This window comes from Erpetoichthys calabaricus, chromosome 4 (assembly GCF_900747795.2).
Source record: "Erpetoichthys calabaricus chromosome 4, fErpCal1.3, whole genome shotgun sequence".
Lineage (NCBI taxonomy): Eukaryota > Metazoa > Chordata > Cladistia > Polypteriformes > Polypteridae > Erpetoichthys > Erpetoichthys calabaricus.
This window is the reverse complement of record NC_041397.2, coordinates 172209036-172230375: the sequence shown is the minus strand read 5'-3', so window position 1 is coordinate 172230375 and position 21340 is coordinate 172209036. Positions and strand designations below refer to the sequence as shown.

The window sequence follows — 21340 nt, the reverse complement described above, 5'->3', positions numbered from 1 at the left end:
TGTTTTCCAACCTCAGTCCTGGGGACCCACTGTGGCTGCAGGTTTTTGTTCCAACCAGCTTCTGTTTTTAATTGGACTCCTGGGCTAATTAAGTGATGTTATTTCCCAAGTTCTGTGTTTAGGGAACAATATAAAAATTAGAAAACTAAGTTTGGTTAAAAAAATATACAATATGTATATATATATATATATATATATATATATATATATATATATATATATATATATATATATATATATATATATATTATCACACACGTGTGTTTAGGAGGCAGCTAAAGGGCTTAAATACAGGTAGTTCCATGCCAGACCAGGGGGTGGCGGAGTGCACTAATTTTCCCTCTTGATCTTTTACAGACCATTCTAGGGAAATCCCACCCGGCTCTGGGGCAGCCACTGACGTCACTTCTGGTTCCGGTCTTGATGACATCACTTCCGCTACTGGCCTTTAAAGCTGCCATCTTGCTACCTGGAGATCAGTTCTGTTTTGGACTCAGTTGAATGAGCATGTCTCTGTTTTTTGATCACTTTAGCAGCCGTAAACGATTAAATGGGTGGCTGCCCCAAACCTTCTTGATGTCTTTTGGTCGTTTTTCTGACAATATATATATATATATATATATATTAACATGTACCAAGCAGTTATATGGGAATAATGTATTTTTTTCTTTTTAACAATATTTTCATCTTGATTTATATTCTACTTTTCCAGATGTTCTAATTGTTTAATTAATCCATTATTTACTAATTAGTGGGTTTGACGCTAAAGTAGTTGCAGCCTTTGATAATTCAGTGTTGTTTGCCAGCGTGTCTGCTCTGCTCATTTTTAATTGTCATTAATAAGATACAACGAAGGGGAAAAACTGCACAGAGAAAGGGCAAAATATAATGAAATCAACAAAAGAGAGTTAAGCATTTAAATCTATAGCAAAAGCAGAAATATTTCTAAATGTCTTATAAATGTAAAAATCATGCTGCTGTATTTTTCTAAATTTAGAATAAAAGAAAAATAATACCAGCTAATTAAATGAGATCAGTGTTATCAGGTGTTGTCACTGATTAAGGAATTTGGTTGGAACAAAAACCTGCAGCCACAGGGGGGCCACAGGAACGAGGTTGGGAAACACTGATATACAGTATATATAGTGACCACTGCTGCAGGGGAACTAGGCCGCTTTTTCAGAGACTCCCTCTTAAACATTATTTCAATGGGAAACAAACACACTCTTACATCTCCTCTAAGTGGGATCTTCTGCAGGCTTATTCACTTGCCACGTGTCGTGTTCCTTGCACGGGGCTTTGAACATTTAAAGAACCAAGCCACGGCCATCCTGAGGGCTTACTCTTCTGTCCTCTCTTCTCCTAGACTCCCTCTCTTCCGGTGGCTGCTTCCGAGCCTATGTATCCACTTGAGCAGGAAGACTTTGCGTTCTTTTGACCAGGAGCTTGGACCGAGGCATCACATTTGACAGTGTTTGTATCTGCCAGAACTGCAATAAAGCTTCTGCTCCTTGGAAATTCTTCTGTGCTCTCCTGTGTAACTTTGTGAACCAAGCTTGACAACATATATATGCAGGAAATACGACTGAAGGAAGGCGGCCTCTTTTATAGTCACCCGGATGTGCTCCAGGTGCTCACTGATGTCCTTCATCAGGTGTGGCGGAAGTGCAGCTCTCCTGGGCTCAATGAGGCTTAGGATGTCCCCTGGCAGTGGCCATGGGCCCCAATGGGTTTGAGCCTCCTCGCTCTGTCCCTGTGCTCCCCATACTATCCAGGGCGGTTGCCCCCTCGTGTCCCGGGGGACGTATAGACTGCCTTCTGGTCCTTCCAGGCATCCTGGCTGGGTCTGACCCCCAGCCTCCTGCCACACTGCCCCTCTGTCAGCGGAGACCCACTCATCCAGGGTCCAGTCCTGCAAAACACAAACCGAAAACAGAGGCAGAGACGTTGCCCTGATGCCACCAATCATCGACAGGAACACGACACACACCATCCAATCCCTCGCCTGCCTCGGGGAGGGACTTCCGGTTCCCTGCTGTCATCCTTTTCCTGTTCCTGATGGGGTGGTGAGTCTCGTGGCAGCTCCTCTGCAGCGGCTTCTTAAGATGCGGAGGTTTCTCCCCCTTTCTTAGCATCTCCACCCCGGCGTCACTATACGGATTGGCACACCTCGGCCAGCAACGCGGATCCAGGCGGTCCCCTCCTGTAACATAAAGACAGGGCCCGGCACGACTGACCCCCGCGGGCCAACTGCCATAGGGCCTGGGACTCCTCCTTGATCCCGTTCCTTGGAGCAAGTTGCCTCCCAGTGGCTGCTTCCTTCGATGTGCCGACCGGGTTGTCCATGGCGACGGCGAACACTGGGGAGTCCATGGCTCTACTGCCTCACCTTGTGTTCCTCTCTCCCATTGGGTTGGAGACGGCACTTCTGTGAACCGTTGGCGGTCCCAAGGTGAATTGCAGACTGTCTGCGGTGCATGTGTGGGCCGCGCTAACGCGTCGCATGTGTGTGGTGGTCTGAGGTGCCGGACTACTCACAAAATTATTTGTTTGGGTCCCCACCTTGGAACATGCAGAGTGTCCCATCTGGGATGCCATTGTGAGAGCTAGCCCGAACACCATCAGACAGACACCGGTACTATTATAAAACACACATTTATTCACAATAGTCCCCAACACAGTCCCACACAGTACACAGTGCTCCTGCACCAATCACCCCAAATCACGGGCCTTTTAAAGTCCGTGGGCCTGGTGGGCCATAAGTTTCCATACATATGGTTTTTAACATTTTATTTTTTATATTTCAGATACCCTAAAAAATGTGTTTGAATAAAGAGCAACGAATTGAAATCATACTGATGGCCCACTTGATTTTTATCTTTGGGGGCATTTGAAGGACATGGTGTATCAGGAAAAGATACGAAACATAAATCATCTTAGGGAACATATCACCAACACCAATACAAGCATAACTCCAGCTGTGCTAATACGTGTTCATCAGCAGTGGCGGACATGTATTGAAATGTGTTTTCAAAACAATGGCAGTCATGTAGATATATTATATAAATAAAAATGTTTTTTCATAAAAAAATGTTTATTTTCCTATGTATGGAACTTTATGGATGATAAATTGGATGGATGATAAATTGGACTGGACTGCCAATACTGATGCTCTGTGTAAGAAAGGACAGAGCCGACTATACTTCCTTAGAAGGCTGGCGTCCTTCAACATCTCCAATAAGATGCTGCAGATGTTCCACCAGATGGTTGTGGCGAGCGCCCTCTTCTATGCGGTGGTGTGCTAGGGAGGCAGCATATAGAAGTGAGACGCCTCACGCCTGGACAAACTGGTGAGGAAGGCAGGCTCTATTGTAGGTATGGAGCTGGACAGTTTGACATCTGTGGCAGAGTGACAGGTGCTGAGCAGACTCCTGTCAATCATGGAGAATCCACTGCATCCACTAAACAGTATCATCTCCAGACAGAGGAGCAGCTTCAGCGACAGACTGCTGTCACTGTCCTGCTCCACTGACAGACTGAGGAGATCGTTCCTCCCCCACACTATGCGACTCTTCAATTCCACCCGGGGGGTAAACGTTAACATCATACAAAGATATTGTCTGTCTGTATACCTGCATTGTTATCACTCTTTAATTTAACATTGTCTTTATCAGTATGCTGCTGCTGGAGTATGTGAATTTCCCCTTGGGATTAATAAAGTATCTACAGTGCATCTGGAAAGTATTCACAGCGCATCACTTTTTCCACATTTTGTTATGTTACAGCCTTAATCCAAAATGGATTAAATTAATTTTTTTCCTCAGAATTCTGCACACAACACCCCATAATGACAACGTGAAAAAAGTTTACTTGAGGTTTTTGCAAATTTATTAAAAATAAAAAAATTGAGAAAGCACATGTACATAAGGATTCACAGCCTTTTCCCAATACTTTGTCGATGCACCTTTGGCAGCAATTACAGCCTCAATTCTTTTTGAATATGATGCCACAAGCTTGGCACACCTATCCAGCGGACAACCCGTGGATTAAATAAAAGGGCTGCTTCCGTTGGCGAAGCAACGAAAAAGGAAGACCTTACATGGCGTTCGTTTATAAAACAGCGGAGAGGCTGTATGAAGGCAGCTTCACAAAAAAACAGATCCTTAACAAATTGTTATTGGTATATTTTCCCTCAATTTAAAAGGTTTTCTTTTCTTCTTAACAAAAATTTAAAAGCAGTACTTCGCCGGTGCGAAGCGCGGGGATTTGAGCGACTGACGCATACAGACATATTCATGAGTGCAGGTACTTCGGAAACAAAGCACCATCTAAACCTAGTTTAAATTAAGTTCATAGACCTACAAAATGTTGCCATTGATTTGAGGCAAGATTGCTTTTCTCCTGTACAACTATATGTTGCATTCTTAACAGTAAGCTTGCATGGCTTGGTCATATTACAACCGGAGTGCTGAACTGACAACGTCGTATACAAACAGAACTAGAACAATCGTAAAAAAAGAAAAAAAAAAAAAGCGAAGAACCCGTGGATTAAATAAAAAGGCTCCTTCCTTGGCGAAGCAAGGAAAAAGGAAGACCTTATGTGGCGTTGTGCTTCACTGTAAATAGTAAATTATGCATAATAAACGTGTGTGGGTTGAACCATCACTGTCCGCCTGTCTGTGTCCGGGCCAGCTTCCACAATATATACACACTATATAGTAATCAAGGTAGAAACCCACAGCAACAGGAATGCTGGAGCAGCAGTTGAGTTACCCTCATTTAATAAGTTCGTAAAATAAAGCAAAGATTGTGCCCTTGGCACAGTAGAAAAGGCCCTCAATAGCCAATGCCATCTTCAAGGAGAAGATAACACTTCATCACTCTGTCTATGGTGATGCAGGGTCTGACAGCATCCTCCAGGTCTCATTCATCTTTACGGTGACTACACTGGAAGGGGCATGGCCAATCTGGGGAGTGCTAGGTGACCTCCTTGGACTTAGTCTCTGAACTGAGGTAAAAGTGAAGTGTGGTATGACTTATCTCATTGGATCCATTGAAGGTGATTCCCAGGCTCATATGCATGGCTATATATATATATATATATATATATATATATATATATATATATATATATATATACAGTAGCTATAGATATAGATATGGGGACAGCTGAAGGGTTCTAGTGACTGTAATTCTGCCATGGCAGTTGGGGATGGTACCATGTCCTAATACCTTTCTCTCTTCCTTCCTCTGCAGACTGGATTATTGATTGCTCTGACACCACTGCCATCACTTCTGGTGCCCATACAGGAGGACTAAAAACTGGAAGCTCTGCCATCTTTGCCAGTTCAGTCCAGAACTCGTGTCTGGAAAGGTGTCTCTGCAATTATTACATGTTTTTTTTGTTTTGCAATTCAATTACACAGGGTTACCAGTGTAGTACTGTTTATCATTGTCCTCTGTTTCTCTTACAATACTATATAAATACATACACTGTAACAGTAGGGGGCGCTAGAGCTCCCTTGAACCCTCAGGTACCACTCCAAACACCGGGTAAAATTACAATTATTATTTATTTTGTAATAATTGGTTCCTGCCTTGTGCCCTGTGTTGGCTGGGATTGGCTCCAGCAGACCCCCGTGACCCTGTGTTTGGATTCAACGGGTTGGAAAATGGATGGATGGATAATGTGCACAAAGCACCCTCCACTCCACATTACTCATATAATCAATACAAAAATAAATCAATAACCAATCCTCCTCTCCCAGACACGTTGCCACCCTTCCACCCAGCTCAGCTCAGTGTCTGGGCTTTCCCAAGGTCCTTTTATATCCCCTGACCCGGAAGTGGCTCCAGCCCAGCAGTCCATGAGTCCTTATCACTTCCGGGTCAGATTAAAAGTCCTTTTCTTCAACCCGGAAGTACGTCGTTCCTTCCGATCATATGATCGTGACGCACTTCCGGGTTATAGGGCACATATAAGTCCTTGGGCCTCCCTGCAGCGTACCCTGGTGGGCCCCACGGTGCTGCTGGTCTTTGGGGCACTTCCATGTTACAGAGAGGGCTCCATCTAGAGGCCTGGGGGGTGCTGGCCGGGCTGAACAGCCGGCCATCTCCCACAACACACACACACACATACACACACCCCAGGGGACCACAAATTGTTAAAAAAAAAACATTATTATGCAATGTACAGCAATTCCCCTTTAGTCTTTGATAAAATATTCTCCTTGAAATGCAATACACTTTTCCCAGCACTTCTTGTATTCCTATTAACATTTTCTGCACTCATCTTTTCTTACGTCTACAACTTCTGGCAAATTTTCCTGAAATTCTAACACAGTCTGAATTTAAATTTGGGGAAACAAAAAAAAAGTCACCAGGAGTGAGATCTGGCAAATTCAGGATGTGTTAGGCAACAACTACATAGTTCTTGGTCAAAAACTATGACTGATAACCACTGACTGAAGGTACGCTGTCAAGGTACAAAGTGTAGCCACTGCTCCAGATGTTTTTTTTTTTCCTGAGGTTTTCCTGCAGGAACCTCAGCAGTTCAGTGTAATGTCACTGATTCACATTCTGATCACATGGAAACCGTTTACTAACAGGTCTCTTAATGTTGAAAACCGTAATCATTGTCTAGATGTTCAATGTAACTTGATGTGCTTTTTTTGCATTGGACAAAAAAAATCACCAAAGTCACAGGTATGACTGTAGAATGAATGTCAGAAATATCCATCTCGATCATCAGCTCGGCACAATGCTATTTGGGGGACTGATGAACAAGACTATAAGATAAGCATATATGTGATACCCAGTAGTGAAGTCGATAATTACACCCTACTCTCATGCTATCAGCCGATCCTGGGAATTTTTGGGTCCTCCCTCATATATATATTCTCATGGTCATTTTCTAACCTGCCTAGTACTACACAGGGTTGTGGGGGTCTGCTGGAGTCCATCACAGTGAGCACAGAGTGCAAGGTGTGGGCGCTTGTCATTCCAGCTGGTACTGTTGACCAGCAATGCACAGAATTTCCACTGTTTATGCGTCATACTCGTGCAAAGCTAAAATGGCTATTAAGGTAATTGCACACCATGACATAGACCAGTACTGCAACTCTTGTTAGTTAAGCACACAAAAGGCAGACACACACTTTTTCGAAGGTAAAGCAGCATTCACCTACAATATGCACACTGTTGGTATCATGAGATATGCAATCTTCATTACCTTCCAGTATCCACTGCCACACACTCTGAGACCAAGGCAAACACTAATGGCCACGTGGGGTTCTTATTTAAAGTTTTTCTCTGAAAGCTCTGCCCTGTTTCTTGAATCCTCTCTCTTCACTTGTGCTGTCACAGCCCATTGGACGGGTGTGCTGCCACTCAAAGACCATCATGTGAAGAGCTATCTGTTGGCACAACAGTGAAGGTCACCAAGTGATTGATAACATTATGAGATGCTTTTAAAATATCTTTAGATGGACACCCCAGAATGTTCATTTGAGCCTTTGGAGGAGACTCCCTGTATTTTGCACCTTGGGTTTAACGCTAGTTCATATGCAACAATTATGGAGCACTTTGTAGGTCACATGGTCTACCATCCCCTTGACCACACTTTCAAAACCTTGCTGTGTCCACATTCTGAGAAATTTAAACTGTTCTGAGAAGAAATGGATGACCAACTTGCTATTCTATAGGTGCACGTAATAAAATGGCAACTCAGTGTAAATCACCTTGTTCCGCCTATTTTTGTGGAAATTGATTTAATTGAGAACTGTTATATGGAGATCCAAGTATATTTCTTTTCTGTTTCTTATTTATTTAGTTTTGCAACTATATTAGGAGTTCAAGAGATAGCCCTTCAAAGGTGACAGACCACTCAGAACTCCCACTTTGTGCCTTTTAGCAAGTAGGAACCGTTTAATTACAATCAGATTCCTAAAATTCTTGATGCATTGATTTTCCTAAACGTCCTGCTTAAAAGCCTTTTGGAGCAGGTGGAATAGCTATGAAATACCCACTGCTCAGCGGGAGGCATTCTTAATTGATGATTATAATTTCCCTCATTTTAAGAGGTATTTGAAAAAGAGAAAGATTTTAAACAAGCAAGTCAAGCTGAAACACTGCAGGCCTGGAAAGGAAAACAATGAAATTCATTTTGCTTTTGTTAGGTTTCATAAAAAGTAAAGCATATGCAATAGGATCATCTTTAATTGACTCAAACGTTCAGTGATACAGCAGCATGAAGTATAATTAAGCAAGATATCAATAAGAGACAGGAACTTGTGTCTTGACCGGATTTAACGAAAATCTGCTGAAGCTGCAGCTCCCCAGGCCCTTGCTAAACAATCTGCCACCTACTGTCAAATTTAATTTATCAAAATAGGTGACATTCAAAATTTAGGCAAAATAAAACAAATGGCAATCAAAAAGAGGATGGAATGGCATCCATATAACTAACCAGAAGGCCATTTGAAGTGCTCACCCAGAACAATGACAGTTGTTTAAAACAATCCAAAGGCTCCTTTGTGCAAAAGAAGGGTGTCAAAGTTCCCTCTCATGGATATGGCTTTGGGGTTTCTAGTAGGCCTAAACTTAGACTGGGAAATGGAAGGGTTCATATCTTAATGAAATGGGTTGCAACAAATCAAATCAAATCCAATTTCATTTGTCACATACAGGTGCTGGTCATAAAATTAGAATATCATGACAAAGTTGATTTATTTCAGTAATTCCATTCAAAAAGTGAAACTTGTATATTAGATTCATTCATTACACACAGACTGATGTATTTCAAATGTTTATTTCTTTTAATGTTGATGATTATAACTGACAACTAATGAAAGTCCCAAATTCAGTATCTTGGAAAATTAGAATATTGTGAAAAGGTTCAATATTGAAGACACCTGGTGCCACACTCTAATCAGCTAATTAACTCAAAACACCTGCAAAAGCCTTTAAATGGTCTCTGTCTAGTTCTGTAGGCTACACAATCATGGGGAAGACTGCTGACTTGACAGTTGTCCAAAAGACGACCATTGACACCTTGCACAAGGAGGGCAAGACACAAAAGGTCATTACTAAAGAGGCTGGCTGTTCACAGAGCTCTGTGTCCAAGCACATTAATAGAGAGGCGAAGGGAAGGACAAGATGTGGTAGAAAAAAGTGTACAAGCAATAGGGATAACCGCACCCTGGAGAGGATTGTGAAACAAAACCCATTCAAAAATGTGGGGGAGATTCACAAAGAGTGGACTGCAGCTGGAGTCCGTGCTTCAAGAACCACCACACACAGACGTATGCAAGACATGGGTTTCAGCTGTCGCATTCCTTGTGTCAAGCCACTCTTGAACAAGAGACAGTGTCAGAAGCGTCTCGCCTTTGGACTGCTGCTGAGTGGTCCAAAGTTATGTTCTCTGATGAAAGTAAATTTTGCATTTCCTTTGGAAATCAAGGTCCCACAGTCTGGAGGAAGAGAGGAGAGGCACAGAATCCACGTTGCTTGAGGTCCAGTGTAAAGTTTCCACAGTCAGTGATGGTTTGGGGTGCCATGTCATCTGCTGGTGTTGGTCCTTTGTGTTTTCTGAGGTCCAAGGTCAACGCAGCCGTCTACCAGGAAGTTTTAGAGCACTTCATGCTTCCTGCTGCTGATGAACTTTATGGAGATGCAGATTTCATTTTCCAACAGGACCTGGCACCTGCACACAGTGCCAAAGCTACCAGTACCTGGTTTAAGGACCATGGTATCCCTGTTCTTGATTGGCCAGCAAACTCGCCTGACCTTAACCCCATAGAAAATCTATGGGGTATTGTGAAGAGGAAGATGCAATACACCAGACCCAACAATTCAGAAGAGCTGAAGACCACTATCAGAGCAACATGGGCTCTCATAACACCTGAGCAGTGCCACAGACTGATCGACTCCATGCCATGCCGCATTGCTGCAGTAATCCAGGCCAAAGGAGCCCCAACTAAATATTGAGTGCTGTACATGCTCATACTTTTCATGTTCATACCTTTCAGTTGGCCAACATTTCTAAAAATCCTTTTTTTGCATTGGTCTTAATTGATATTCTAATTTTCTGAGATATTGAATTTGGGACTTTCATTAGTTGTCAGTTATAATCAACATTAAAAGAAATAAACATTTGAAATACATCAGTCTGTGTGTAATGAATGAATCTAATACACAAGTTTCACTTTTTGAATGGAATTACTGAAATAAATCAACTTTGTCATGATATTCTAATTTTATGACCAGCACCTGTACAAATTATACATCCAGTATAATATGCTGTGACTGGACCTTGAGGCCAATATTAAGGGACTACATGATGCTTTGTAATGGTGTTAAGTGAGTTTTTTTTTCCCTTAACAATATTTATTGACCTATCCATGTGTACCGTCCTAGTGTGACTCTGTACAGTGCTGATAATATTATTCACCCACTTGGAAGTTTTGAACGTTGAATCATAATGGAGTTAATTTGACTTTTTTGATATTGATCATCAGAAAAAGACTCTTAAATGTCAAAATGAAAATAGATCTCCAAAATATGATATAAATTATTTATAAAAATAAAACACAAAATAATTGATCACATAAATATTTACTCCCTCTCATATCACTCACCTAAATCATTACTGGTTTAGCCAGTTCATTTTAAAATTCGCAGTTAGTTCAATGGAGATCAACTGTCGGCAGTCAAGAAGTTCCAACTGATTGTTGTATAAATGTTCCCAATCTGGAAGGTCCAGCTTGTGGCGAGTCAGTATGGTGGCCTTAACCTACAGAATGAAGACACTCCAAGCAACTCTGTGAGAAGATAATTGAAAAACACAAGTCAGAAGTTGGATCTAAGAAAATATCCAAGTCACTGAATGTCCCTTGAAGTCTGGTTAAATCAATCAATAAGAAATGTAAAGAGGATGGCGCAGTGGGAAATCTGCTTAGAGCAGGCCATCCACAAAAACTGAGTGATCATGCAAGGAGACTGAGAGGGGGAGCACACCAAGAGCCCTATGGGAACTTTGAGGTAGTTAGAAGCTACAGTGGCTGATTGGAGAGACTGTTTCTTGGCTGCTTCACCAGTTGCAGCTTTATGAGACAGTGGTAAAGAGAAAGCCTCTGTCAAAAAATGCACATGACATCTTGGCTAGAGTTTGCTAGAAGGCACACTGGAAACTCTGAAGTCAGCTGGAGGATGGCTACATGATCTGATGAGGCCAAAACTGACCCAATTAGGTTTAGGTTTCTTTATTTAGTCATGTTTACACAAGAAAACATGAAATTTGCCTTCTCAGTTGCATCTAATAACAGGTAACAGACAGAATGAAATAAAACAGACAAATAGAAATAAGAAAGCTTAAGGTAAGGCAGTTAGATAAAACATATTTACACCAAAAAAAAAAGGTTACAGGATATATATCAAAACCTTAAACATTATCTCCGATATTTCTTATTGAAGTCGTATGGCACTAGGAAAAAGGAGTTTCTGGAGCGATTTGTGTGGGTTTTCAAAGCGACTATCCTTCCTGATTTACTGAAGTTTAGTTCTCCATGTAATGGATGTCTGTCATCAGTTGAGATGATTTCCAGTTTCTTTAGCATTGCCCTCTGACACCCACTAGTCAAATCATCTACAGTACATCAGCCCCAATAACTTCAGCTGCATACTTTGTAATCTGCTGGAGCTTTTTTAAGTTTTGGTTTGTCAAGACTATTAAACCAGGCAATGAAACTGAAAGTGATCACAGACTGGATCATACTGCGATAGAAGGACAACATGAGGTCCTTGTCTACTTTAAATAGTTTGAGTTTATGGAGGAGAAATAAGTGCTGATTGCATTTAGAAAATAATTTTTTTGTATTTGTATTCCAGTTAAGATTGCTATCTAGGTAAGTTCCTAAGTATTTATATTCAGTCACTATTTCTACCTCCTCTCCCAGAACTACAATAGGTGAACATACAGATTTCTGTCTCTTAAAATCAAATATTATTTCTTTGGTCTTTTTTACATTCAGAGTGAGAAAGTTTTTATTGCACCAGTTTACTATACAGTCCAGTTGATTTAGATAGTGGCTTTCATCCTCCCCAGATATGCATCCTATGATCATGGTGTCATCCGCATACTTAATAATGGAGCAGTGGTCATTGTTCTGTCTCAGGTCACTTGTGTACAGAGTAAACAGTAATGGTGATAAGACACACCCTTGTGGACTTCCTGTGTTTGAATGAAGAGCTTTTGAAAAAGTGTCCTGAACTTTAACTGTATGTGAATGATTTAAAAGAAAGTTCTGAATCCATAGTGTGATACATGGGTTTACATTCATACTGTTTAATTTCCCAATCAGTATATGAGGCTGTATAGTATTGAACGCTGAAGAAAAATCCAAAAATAGTGCTCTGACATATGAACCAGGCTGATCAAGAAAGGTATAGATTTGATGTAAGATAACAAGCAGAGCATCTTCCACACTTCTGTTTGCACAATAAGCAAATTGATTGTTGTCTTGAAAAGACTTTGTCTCTGTCATTAAAATGTTTTTCACCAAGTGTTCAAAGCATTTCATTGGAATAGATGTAAGTGCCACTGGTCTGTAGTCATTTAAACAGCTTGACCTAGAAACCTTAGATACAGGAGTAATGATTGATTGTTTCCACAGATTAGGTACAATACCACAGGTCAGAGACCAGTTAAAAAGCAAATGAAAAACTGGGGAGAGCTGCTTAGAGCAAGACTTTAAGAGCCGACCTGATATGCCGTCTGGTCCCACTGCACTGTTTGTTTTGGCCTTCCGCAAGCCTTTTTCCACTTCAGTTAAACTGAACCCAATCACAGCAGAATACCTGGTGTTTTTATAAAGCATCTCCTTTATTTCTGTGTTTTGGGTGCTGAAATCACTAGTTTCAAATATGGCATAAAAGTTATTCAGTTCATCTGCTAAAAGCTTGTGGTCTTTGTCAGCTGGAAAATCCACATTCTTTTTAGGGCCCAGTCCTGTAATTGTTTTTAGTCCCTTTGGGACCTGCTTTGGATTGTTATCATTGAACCACCTCTTGATTTTTCCCCATCCATCTTTTTATTTTGTTTAATTAACCTGTTAATCCTTTGCTGTAAAATTCGCTTATCTTCTAACTTATTTTCTTGATGTGCATGTTGCTTTTGCAATAGTAATGCTTTAACCTCTTTAGTGATCCATGGCTTACTGTTTGGGTACACCTTGACAGTTTTTTCCTTAATGATCATAGACTCACAGAATTGAATATATTCGCTGACAGTATAGGTGGCCTCATTCAGTGACTTGCACCAGTTTTGTGTTGTTCGTATGGCTGGTTTTTCTTGTTTCAGTTTCTGTTTGTACTTTGGGAGAAGAAGAACAACGATGTGGTCAGACGCACCCAGGGCTGCTCTGTGATGCGATATGTAGGGATTAGGGACATTTCCATAGCACTTGTCCAGAGTTTTGTCCCCTCTAGTGTTAATATTCACATATTGATGGTAATTTGGTAATACTGACTCCAGACTGTATAAACTAAAATCACCCATCACAAGTTTGTAAGAACCATTTTATTTGGTTTCTAGTTTATGAGCAGTTTCAAGAATTGATTCAGCTGCAGCTCCCACATCAGCATGCGGCGGAATGTAAACGACTGTCACAAATAATTGATTAAACTCCCGTGGTAGATAGTATGGGCGAAGTCCGATGGTGAGTTATTCAATATTTGGTGTGCAGATGCGCTCTTTTACAGTGATATTCCTGCACCACCTTTTGTTAATGCAAAGGCAGACCCCACCACCTGTCTGCTTACCAGAAGCTGGATTTCTGTCTTGCCGTACACAAACAAATCCATCTACTTCGACTGCTGTATCCGAGTCTATATTCTTAAACCAGGTCTCCGTAAAGCACATCAGACAGCTTTCACGGTACTCGTGGAGGTATCGCGCAGATGCTCTCAGCCCGTCCAGTTTATTTCGCAAGGACTGTGCGTTGCTCATGATGATGGTTGGCAAAGGTGTTTTAAACTTCTCCGTCTCAGACGTACTCGTAGTCCACCTCTTTTTCCTTGCTTTCTGGGTTTCAAAATTAGTGGGTACTGTTGGGAAGACAGTGTCATTTATTGCTGTTTTCCCCAAAAGAGAAACCACTGAGGAGAGTAAACACTTCGGCCTTGTAAATTGATTTGACATTTAATTATTCAAAGTCTTAAGAGTTTTGTTTGATTTAAAGTTCAGTACATGAATTTACATTTTTCTTTAAAACCATCTTCTCTCGACTGTTGTTGGCCCTCTCCTGACATCAATTTGCAACGTGTAGGAAAGAAAATGCTACTGCCAATGGCCTCTAAGTAATGAGGTTAGCTTCAAATGCACTTTGAAGAAGCCATTTATTTTTTAATTCCTAACTATCTGGGATGTTTCAAAATTTCCTTTGTTTTCATTACCAGTCAGGTCTTAAAACCCAAAAAATCGATCATAAAATCAGACCCCGACTTGTACATCCGTTGAAAAATACGACAGTTAATTTTTTTTTTCTAATATCTTCTTGCTTCCTCCAATCTTGCACCAGTTTCTCAGACACATCGAATTTTGTTGCAGCAGCACAGTTACCAATTTTCATTCGCCACTTCAACGACTTTTAATTTAAAACCAGCTTCATATTTTCTTCTGATCGAAAGCTTTATTGTAGATAAGGGAAGCTCTTATGATAAAGGTGTATGAGGGTGTGAGATACACAAAACAGTGCAAATGTCGCTTCGGAATAGTTCTGGTATTACCGTGTGGACATGTAGGCACAATGCATATAAAAAAACGTAGTGTGCTCCGTGGTTACTCTCTCAGATGGGCATTAGCATATCATAATCTCTTGGACCAATAGCGTGAATTTTCCACATTCGACTTATAGGACTGACATTACAAAATACTGGAAATTATACAGTAAAATCAAGTCCCGACTCATCCATGGTAAATCTCATTCATACCTGATAAAAAAGGTTTTTAGCACTAAATGTGCAGATGATACGCCACCAACTATAAACGACTTTTAACAGACATTGCAGCCAGAAGTACACATAATTCTTATATGAAGTCCAACTCTGGAGTGTATTTGCTGGTGGCTGGGTACTAGAAGACAGTGGGTACCCTATTTGCAAATACATGCTAACTGCAGCATTGAATCCCCAAACTATAGCTAAGGAGAGGTAGAAACCCGCATGCCAAAGCACATGCACCATTGTAGAGCGCTTTCAGGTTACTCTCTCAGGTGGACATTATTATATCATAATCTCTTAGACCAATAGCGTGAGTTTTCCGCATTCGACCTATACGACCAACATTATAAAATACCAGAAATTATACGGTAAAATCAAGCCCTGACTTATCTGCAGGAGAACTTAAACGCGAGTATATACGGTAGTTATGTTTTAGTAATTTCTACCAGAGTTGCTTGTTTTATAAGAACTGTGCACTATATATTTGTTTTTCAGAGGCACATACTGTATGTTGCTACTTGCTCAGCTTTGGATTTGGATGTTGTTGGGGTATTTGCTTGCATTTTTCCTTTAATCTATTATTCATCTGTTTTGAACTTAATGTTATGTTTCTGAGGTTTTCAAATACGACATTATTGTACATATGCTGTACCTTTGTTTTCATTTTGATGATGTGATTATTTTGTAATTACTATGTAATTTATATTTCCACTTTTGCAATTTTGTGTCTTGTTTCTTACTGAGCTCACTACCATTTTGTATATTTCGAGACACTGCGGCTATGTTGTTGTTAGCCACATTCTCCCATTACCATCATGTGGTTGACAAGAACATCAGGTGTAAGGTGGGAAGCACTTTGTCAAGCCAACATCAGTCTCTCTACTACTGCCTCTAGACAGCCCCAGGCTAGTACCCAGAAAACGGTCAGCCTTCCTAATTAATGTTTTAGATCAGATGGCATCTCCTTTTTTCATACTACTCCCTAAACATACCACAGCATAAAAGAGCACACTTATAACCACAAACTGATAAAGCATATGCAGAAATGTTTTGCCCACGCCAAAGCAGCAGCATCTTCTCAGGAAAGGCAGCTTTTCCAGTAAAGCCTTCTTTGTTTACAGTCCCATCCAGATTTGAATCTGACTGTACTGCCAGGTTCCTATACCCCAGGACCTCCTCAATGTCTACTCCTCTTGAAGACCAGAATAAAGGAACCTTTACTCATTCTGAAGTCTACCACCTTTCTGTAATTTTGCTAATGTTTAGCTGCACATAGCAATACACCAGCCAAAGAGTCTTTCATAAGGCCTCTTTAGTGACTACTATGAGCATCACAGTCATTTTCAAGTGGTCATGCTTTTTTGTTTTTTGCCACAGAGCACATATTAGTTATAGTATCAGTGGAAATTCCAAAAGTATCATTTACTTAGGCTTATCGAGCTTAATTTCTGCCACTTCTGGACAGTTCTTAGGCAACCATGCACCAAATATTGTACTCCAGCACTTATTTTGAGGGTCTTTAGCATTTATTTTGAATTGAAAATTGTTTTTTGGGTTGTCTCGGTTGAAATTTTGTTTTTCGCATATTCACTGCGATTTTGGGCAGCCATTATTAGAAGACATATGAAGGCTGATATGGGTGTGTCCTCAGAGGTTATGACCTGAGTATTATGACATAACATAATAAAAGGTCTTCTGGTGCAATCCTTACCAAGCTGAGCAGCAGATAAAAAGTCCTTTTCAAACTCTTGCTAAAACACTTGTATTTTGTTCTTTTCTGTGTTGACTTTTTGTTTTGTCCTTGACTTAGAATTTTGCTCTTCATTTTTCACCTTGATGCATGGTTTTCTTTGATCTGCCTGTTTTGACCCATTTCTGTTTTCACATCCTTCTTCTGGTTACTTCAAACCACATCTGCCCAGCAGACATAACAGTAGTTAAACCCCATAGAATTAAAGTTTATAGAAAAAATATTAAAACCTGCTGAGATCCTGTGTGAAACATGCTTGTGACTCTCCTAACTTTCTACACCATTTTCTAGAGAATGTTCACGTTCTGAAATTGATTTTTCCGATATAGAATGTCAACGAACCAGAGGTTAACCCAACAACATCTGGCACAAGGGAGGAACAAGACACTGATGGGGTAAGCCATACCATCTTGTGCACACATTTCACACTACCTCATATGCAGTCAGCCTAGAGTTCCAAATCAGCCAGTAAAAGCAGATGGTTCAAAGGATAAATAGACTTTGCACAGGATAAACCAAACCTGGAAACAAACCAGGACCCATGGAGCAGACAGGCGACCATGCTGCCCATGCCACACATCTGCTGGGTCAGTTTATACTACACGGGCAAGAAAAAAAGAGACAGACTATTAATATGGTTACCACTATGTAGTGAGGAATTGCACTTTATAGCAATTTCAAAATAAATAGATAAAAAATTTGTATAGATAGATAGATAGATAGATAGATAGATAGATAGATAGATAGATAGATAGATAGATAGATAGATAGATAGATAGATAGATAGATAGATAGATAGATAGATACTTTATTAATCCCAAGGGGAAATTATTACTATATGTAATGTCTCACATGTTCACACTAACATGTGACAATATCACATTTGCATAAAAATAGTAAGCAGTACATCATACTATATTATTTAAACAGAAACCACAGATTGTGCCCAGACAATTGTGCCCAAAAGCATGATACAAGAACGAAAGGCAGGGGGCACGGTAGTGCAGTGGTTAGCCCTTCTGCCTCATGGCTCCAGTATTCTAGGATTTAATTTCAATATGCCCACTTGTCTGTGTGAAGTTTGGATGTTCTCCCCATGTCTGGTTGGGCTTTTCTCCAGGTGCCCTATTTTTCCTGCCACACCTTAATCATAACATAGGTTAGCTGGTAACTCTAGTGTGCCCTGCAAAGAACTGACACCCAGTCCACAATGAGTTTCCTACCTAAGATGCTAAGATCCCAAAAAGGACTAAGCAGGTTCAATAATGAATAGAAGAACTAAAAGCACAATATCATCTTTTTCCATAGATGGACAACAAAAACAAATTCCTATTGCACACAAATTAATTCCATTAAAGAGAGATACTCGATCTGCATAATAATTTTAGCTGGGAATGTTCTGCTAACAAGGTAATATTTCTTAAAATAACGGTGTGAAAGACTCTCTATTGCAAAACTCTGTGCAGAACTTGCAAAGCACTGATGGCCACTCAGATTGCCGAATAATGCCTTTCACTCATCTGTAACAGTTATAAATTTGTACCAATCAAAATGCAAAACTGTCATCCAAATCATTTGTTTTCTATCTTTGTATGCTCAACAGCCTCTACTTTTTGAACACGAAGATGTACAATTCAGATGGTGCTGTCACTGGTCAAACTGAGTATATACAGTATGCTATATACGGAAAATGTATTATATTTTTTAGATTTTATCGATTTATATGTTCATATTCACACAATGGCTAATAATGTGTATGACAAATAAATTCTGTGACTAAAGTTGTGTTTCAAAAGTACCAGTTTCTGAATATATTGCAGAGAGCTGTTGCACTGGGCACAAAGGCGAGAACTAATTGCATCACAACAACACTGACACAGAGATGCTAACCGCTGCACCACCCTTCTACCACTTTCAAAAAGAAGAAACACTGTTCCATATGAAACAAAGAAATTATGGTTGTACAAGGTTTTTTTTTTTTATCTTGCAATATTACATTATTTTGTCATTATTCCACATCAGCTCTGGCTAGCAATATTAAATTAATAACTAAAAGTTTATTTCCTTTAAAAGGGGTTTATATACAATGGATCTTTCGTAAATGGATAATATTTAAAAGAATATATAAACAGGAACCATTTGTTAAACAGTGAAAAGGAAACAAATATTTTTAAATGCTGTGTTTTAAGAACAAGGCATGGTGCCCTGTGCTCAAAATAAAGAAAAGTATTTGGATGTCATTGTGCACGAGCATTAAATTTTATCACAGATAAAAAAAAATGATGCAAACTCAGACAAAAAAGACAAAGTAAACAAAACCAAAATGTACATTATATGTAAATGACAAATCAAAACTGGTTAATATGCAAAAGCAAATTGTTTAATATAATAAAGAAGAAATGACAATCAGACATATCCTTACATAAATTATAAGGCAGACAATTCAAAAATCAGATTGGGAAAAATGTTTTAAATGAAAAAACAAGATTAAATGTAAGAGGTAGGTTTTATTCAAGCATTTAACAAAGTAGAAATTTTCACAACTGCTCCAAAAAAAGACATCACTCATGCACTTAAAGCAAATGGTACTGCTCTGAGTAACGGGTCATACGCATTATGTGTGTGTTCTGTTTACATGGCAGGGCAATGGACATTTTAGTTGTACGTTATAATTATTTTGAGACCCATTTTGTCTGCTTTTGCCCCTCTCTTGCTTTTCTCAGACACATGTTTCTTGACCTGTGTCTAGAATAAGAAGATGTTTTAAATTTGTTCCTGATGGGGTTAACCCTATATGACGCACTTGCAATAACTTTGTTACACATTCACCTTATCTGCAAAGCAAATTGATGAAGTTGCACAAGCAGCATCACAATCTCTTTTCCGGCTTGTGATTAGGTTGGATGTATAAACTTCATATAAACAAAGAGTAAGTAGAGTAAAATGAAATAGTTTCTCCAGATTTAAATTCTTTATCATTTAAAACAGAAATATTAATCAATATGAAGACAGATCATATAAAAAATTGAATGATAAAATACAATGAACTTAATCTTTCATTATTATAATTATTATATTATTTAAATTGCTTTAATAATCTATACTTCAGGTGGCATTGACACCTTAGCCATCTCAAACATACTGTCCTGCAGGCAGAATTCAGTGCCATCAGGGTGACAATTGGTTTTACTGTATCTGCAAAAGAGACATTGTCATTGCCTTCCAATTAATCTTTCTCAGCATGATTAAATGTTCAGTTATTCAGTAGTGAAGGAAACAGAGACATAAGTGCAAGAAGCCCCTGAACAGTATAGAGTACTTAATAGACATGCAGAGGACTATCTTCAGCTGCTATAAAGGCAAAAAAAAAACGTGTCAATGACATTTTAAGATTTTTTTCTTGATTAAAAAAATAATTTTTTATGCTGTCAACTATAATCCTTCCAAATGTTTCAACCTTGCTGTTTAATAAAGTATACCTTTTCTTTGTGCTGCTAAAAACCTGATAAGGCTTGAAAACAAATGGAGCTCTAAATGCACACTTACAAAATATAAATACATTTTACCTCTCATAATTTTGGACTTCTTACATTATAGCAATTACTGTATACAAGTAATAAGATAAAACTTCAGTTTCACAACATTTTCAAAGTGAATAAATAAAGTTCTAAACATTCTCTAGAATAACATGATAGGAAAGACATAGAAAAGCAGAAATTAAGAATTTCTTAAGTAAATTCACACCATTTTTTCAGGTTAGCGATAACTAACACATTTTTAAGCAGCACCAAGGCTTCAATTCTCCTGATGTTTCAAATAAACCCCATTTCCAAGGTGTCAAACTCTGTAACAATTTTTTTAGAAATAGAAAGGGAAAAACAGATGCATAATTTTTCCAGAAGCTGACTGAATTAAGTATTTGCAAATTCCTTAAGAATGATGCCCTTTACACTGCTTTGAAGCAAATCAAGAAGAAAAAAGCCCTTCAATTCAGAGTGTACCAGCCCAAAGACAAGATCCTTCAGTGTCCATATGTAATGGCAAACACCTCACACTGTGACTCGATTCCCTGTAGTCCTCCACACTGGGCCCTGAACAGGAGTCAGTGTTGCAAAAGAAAGTTAGTGGCCATGTTAATGTCATTGTTTGAAGCCTGCAAGGCTTCCAAGGCATCTTGTCTTGAAAAGCCCATCTCCATAAGTCGAGCAACCTGCAAACACATAGCAAAGCATTAAGCAAATATATACTGAGGTCACAAAAGGCAAAGTCTTGAATGTCATGACTGTTTCATTGCAACAGATCAAGGCTATGCCATAAAAATAAAACTGGGGACTTTGAATCATGCAGTTACCACAGCCATTTAAACCACAAAGACACAGTACAAGAGTCACATGATTTTAGGGAGATTCAGAAGAGTACTTCTAGTCATCCTGTCTCAGACAGTGGCTATGCATCAATGATTAGTTATTTAAGCTTAAGCATTCAATTTGAGTTTCAAATTAAATTGGAAAAAAGCATGTCACTGTATAAACGAAATGGAATAAATTACTTAAAAAGCCACACTTCCATAATGACCCTCTCCTCAAAAGTTCA

The 21340-nt window shown here is 39.4% G+C and overlaps 2 protein-coding genes across 2 annotated transcripts in view; one reads left to right on the top strand and one right to left on the bottom strand.

The window, feature by feature from the left end:
* rpl24 (ribosomal protein L24) overlaps nucleotides 1-21340 on the top strand; it is a 730678-nt gene that overhangs the window by 275848 nt on the left and 433490 nt on the right. The gene's annotated exons all lie outside the window — the stretch shown is intronic.
* The window catches only part of ubac2 (UBA domain containing 2), a 335736-nt gene continuing 333501 nt past the window's right edge, over nucleotides 19106-21340 (bottom strand). Inside the window, exon 9 of the mRNA XM_028799950.2 lies at nucleotides 19106-20957. Coding sequence (XP_028655783.1) covers nucleotides 20850-20957 — 108 coding nt within the window. The 3' untranslated portion in view covers nucleotides 19106-20849. The remainder of the gene's footprint in view (nucleotides 20958-21340) is intronic.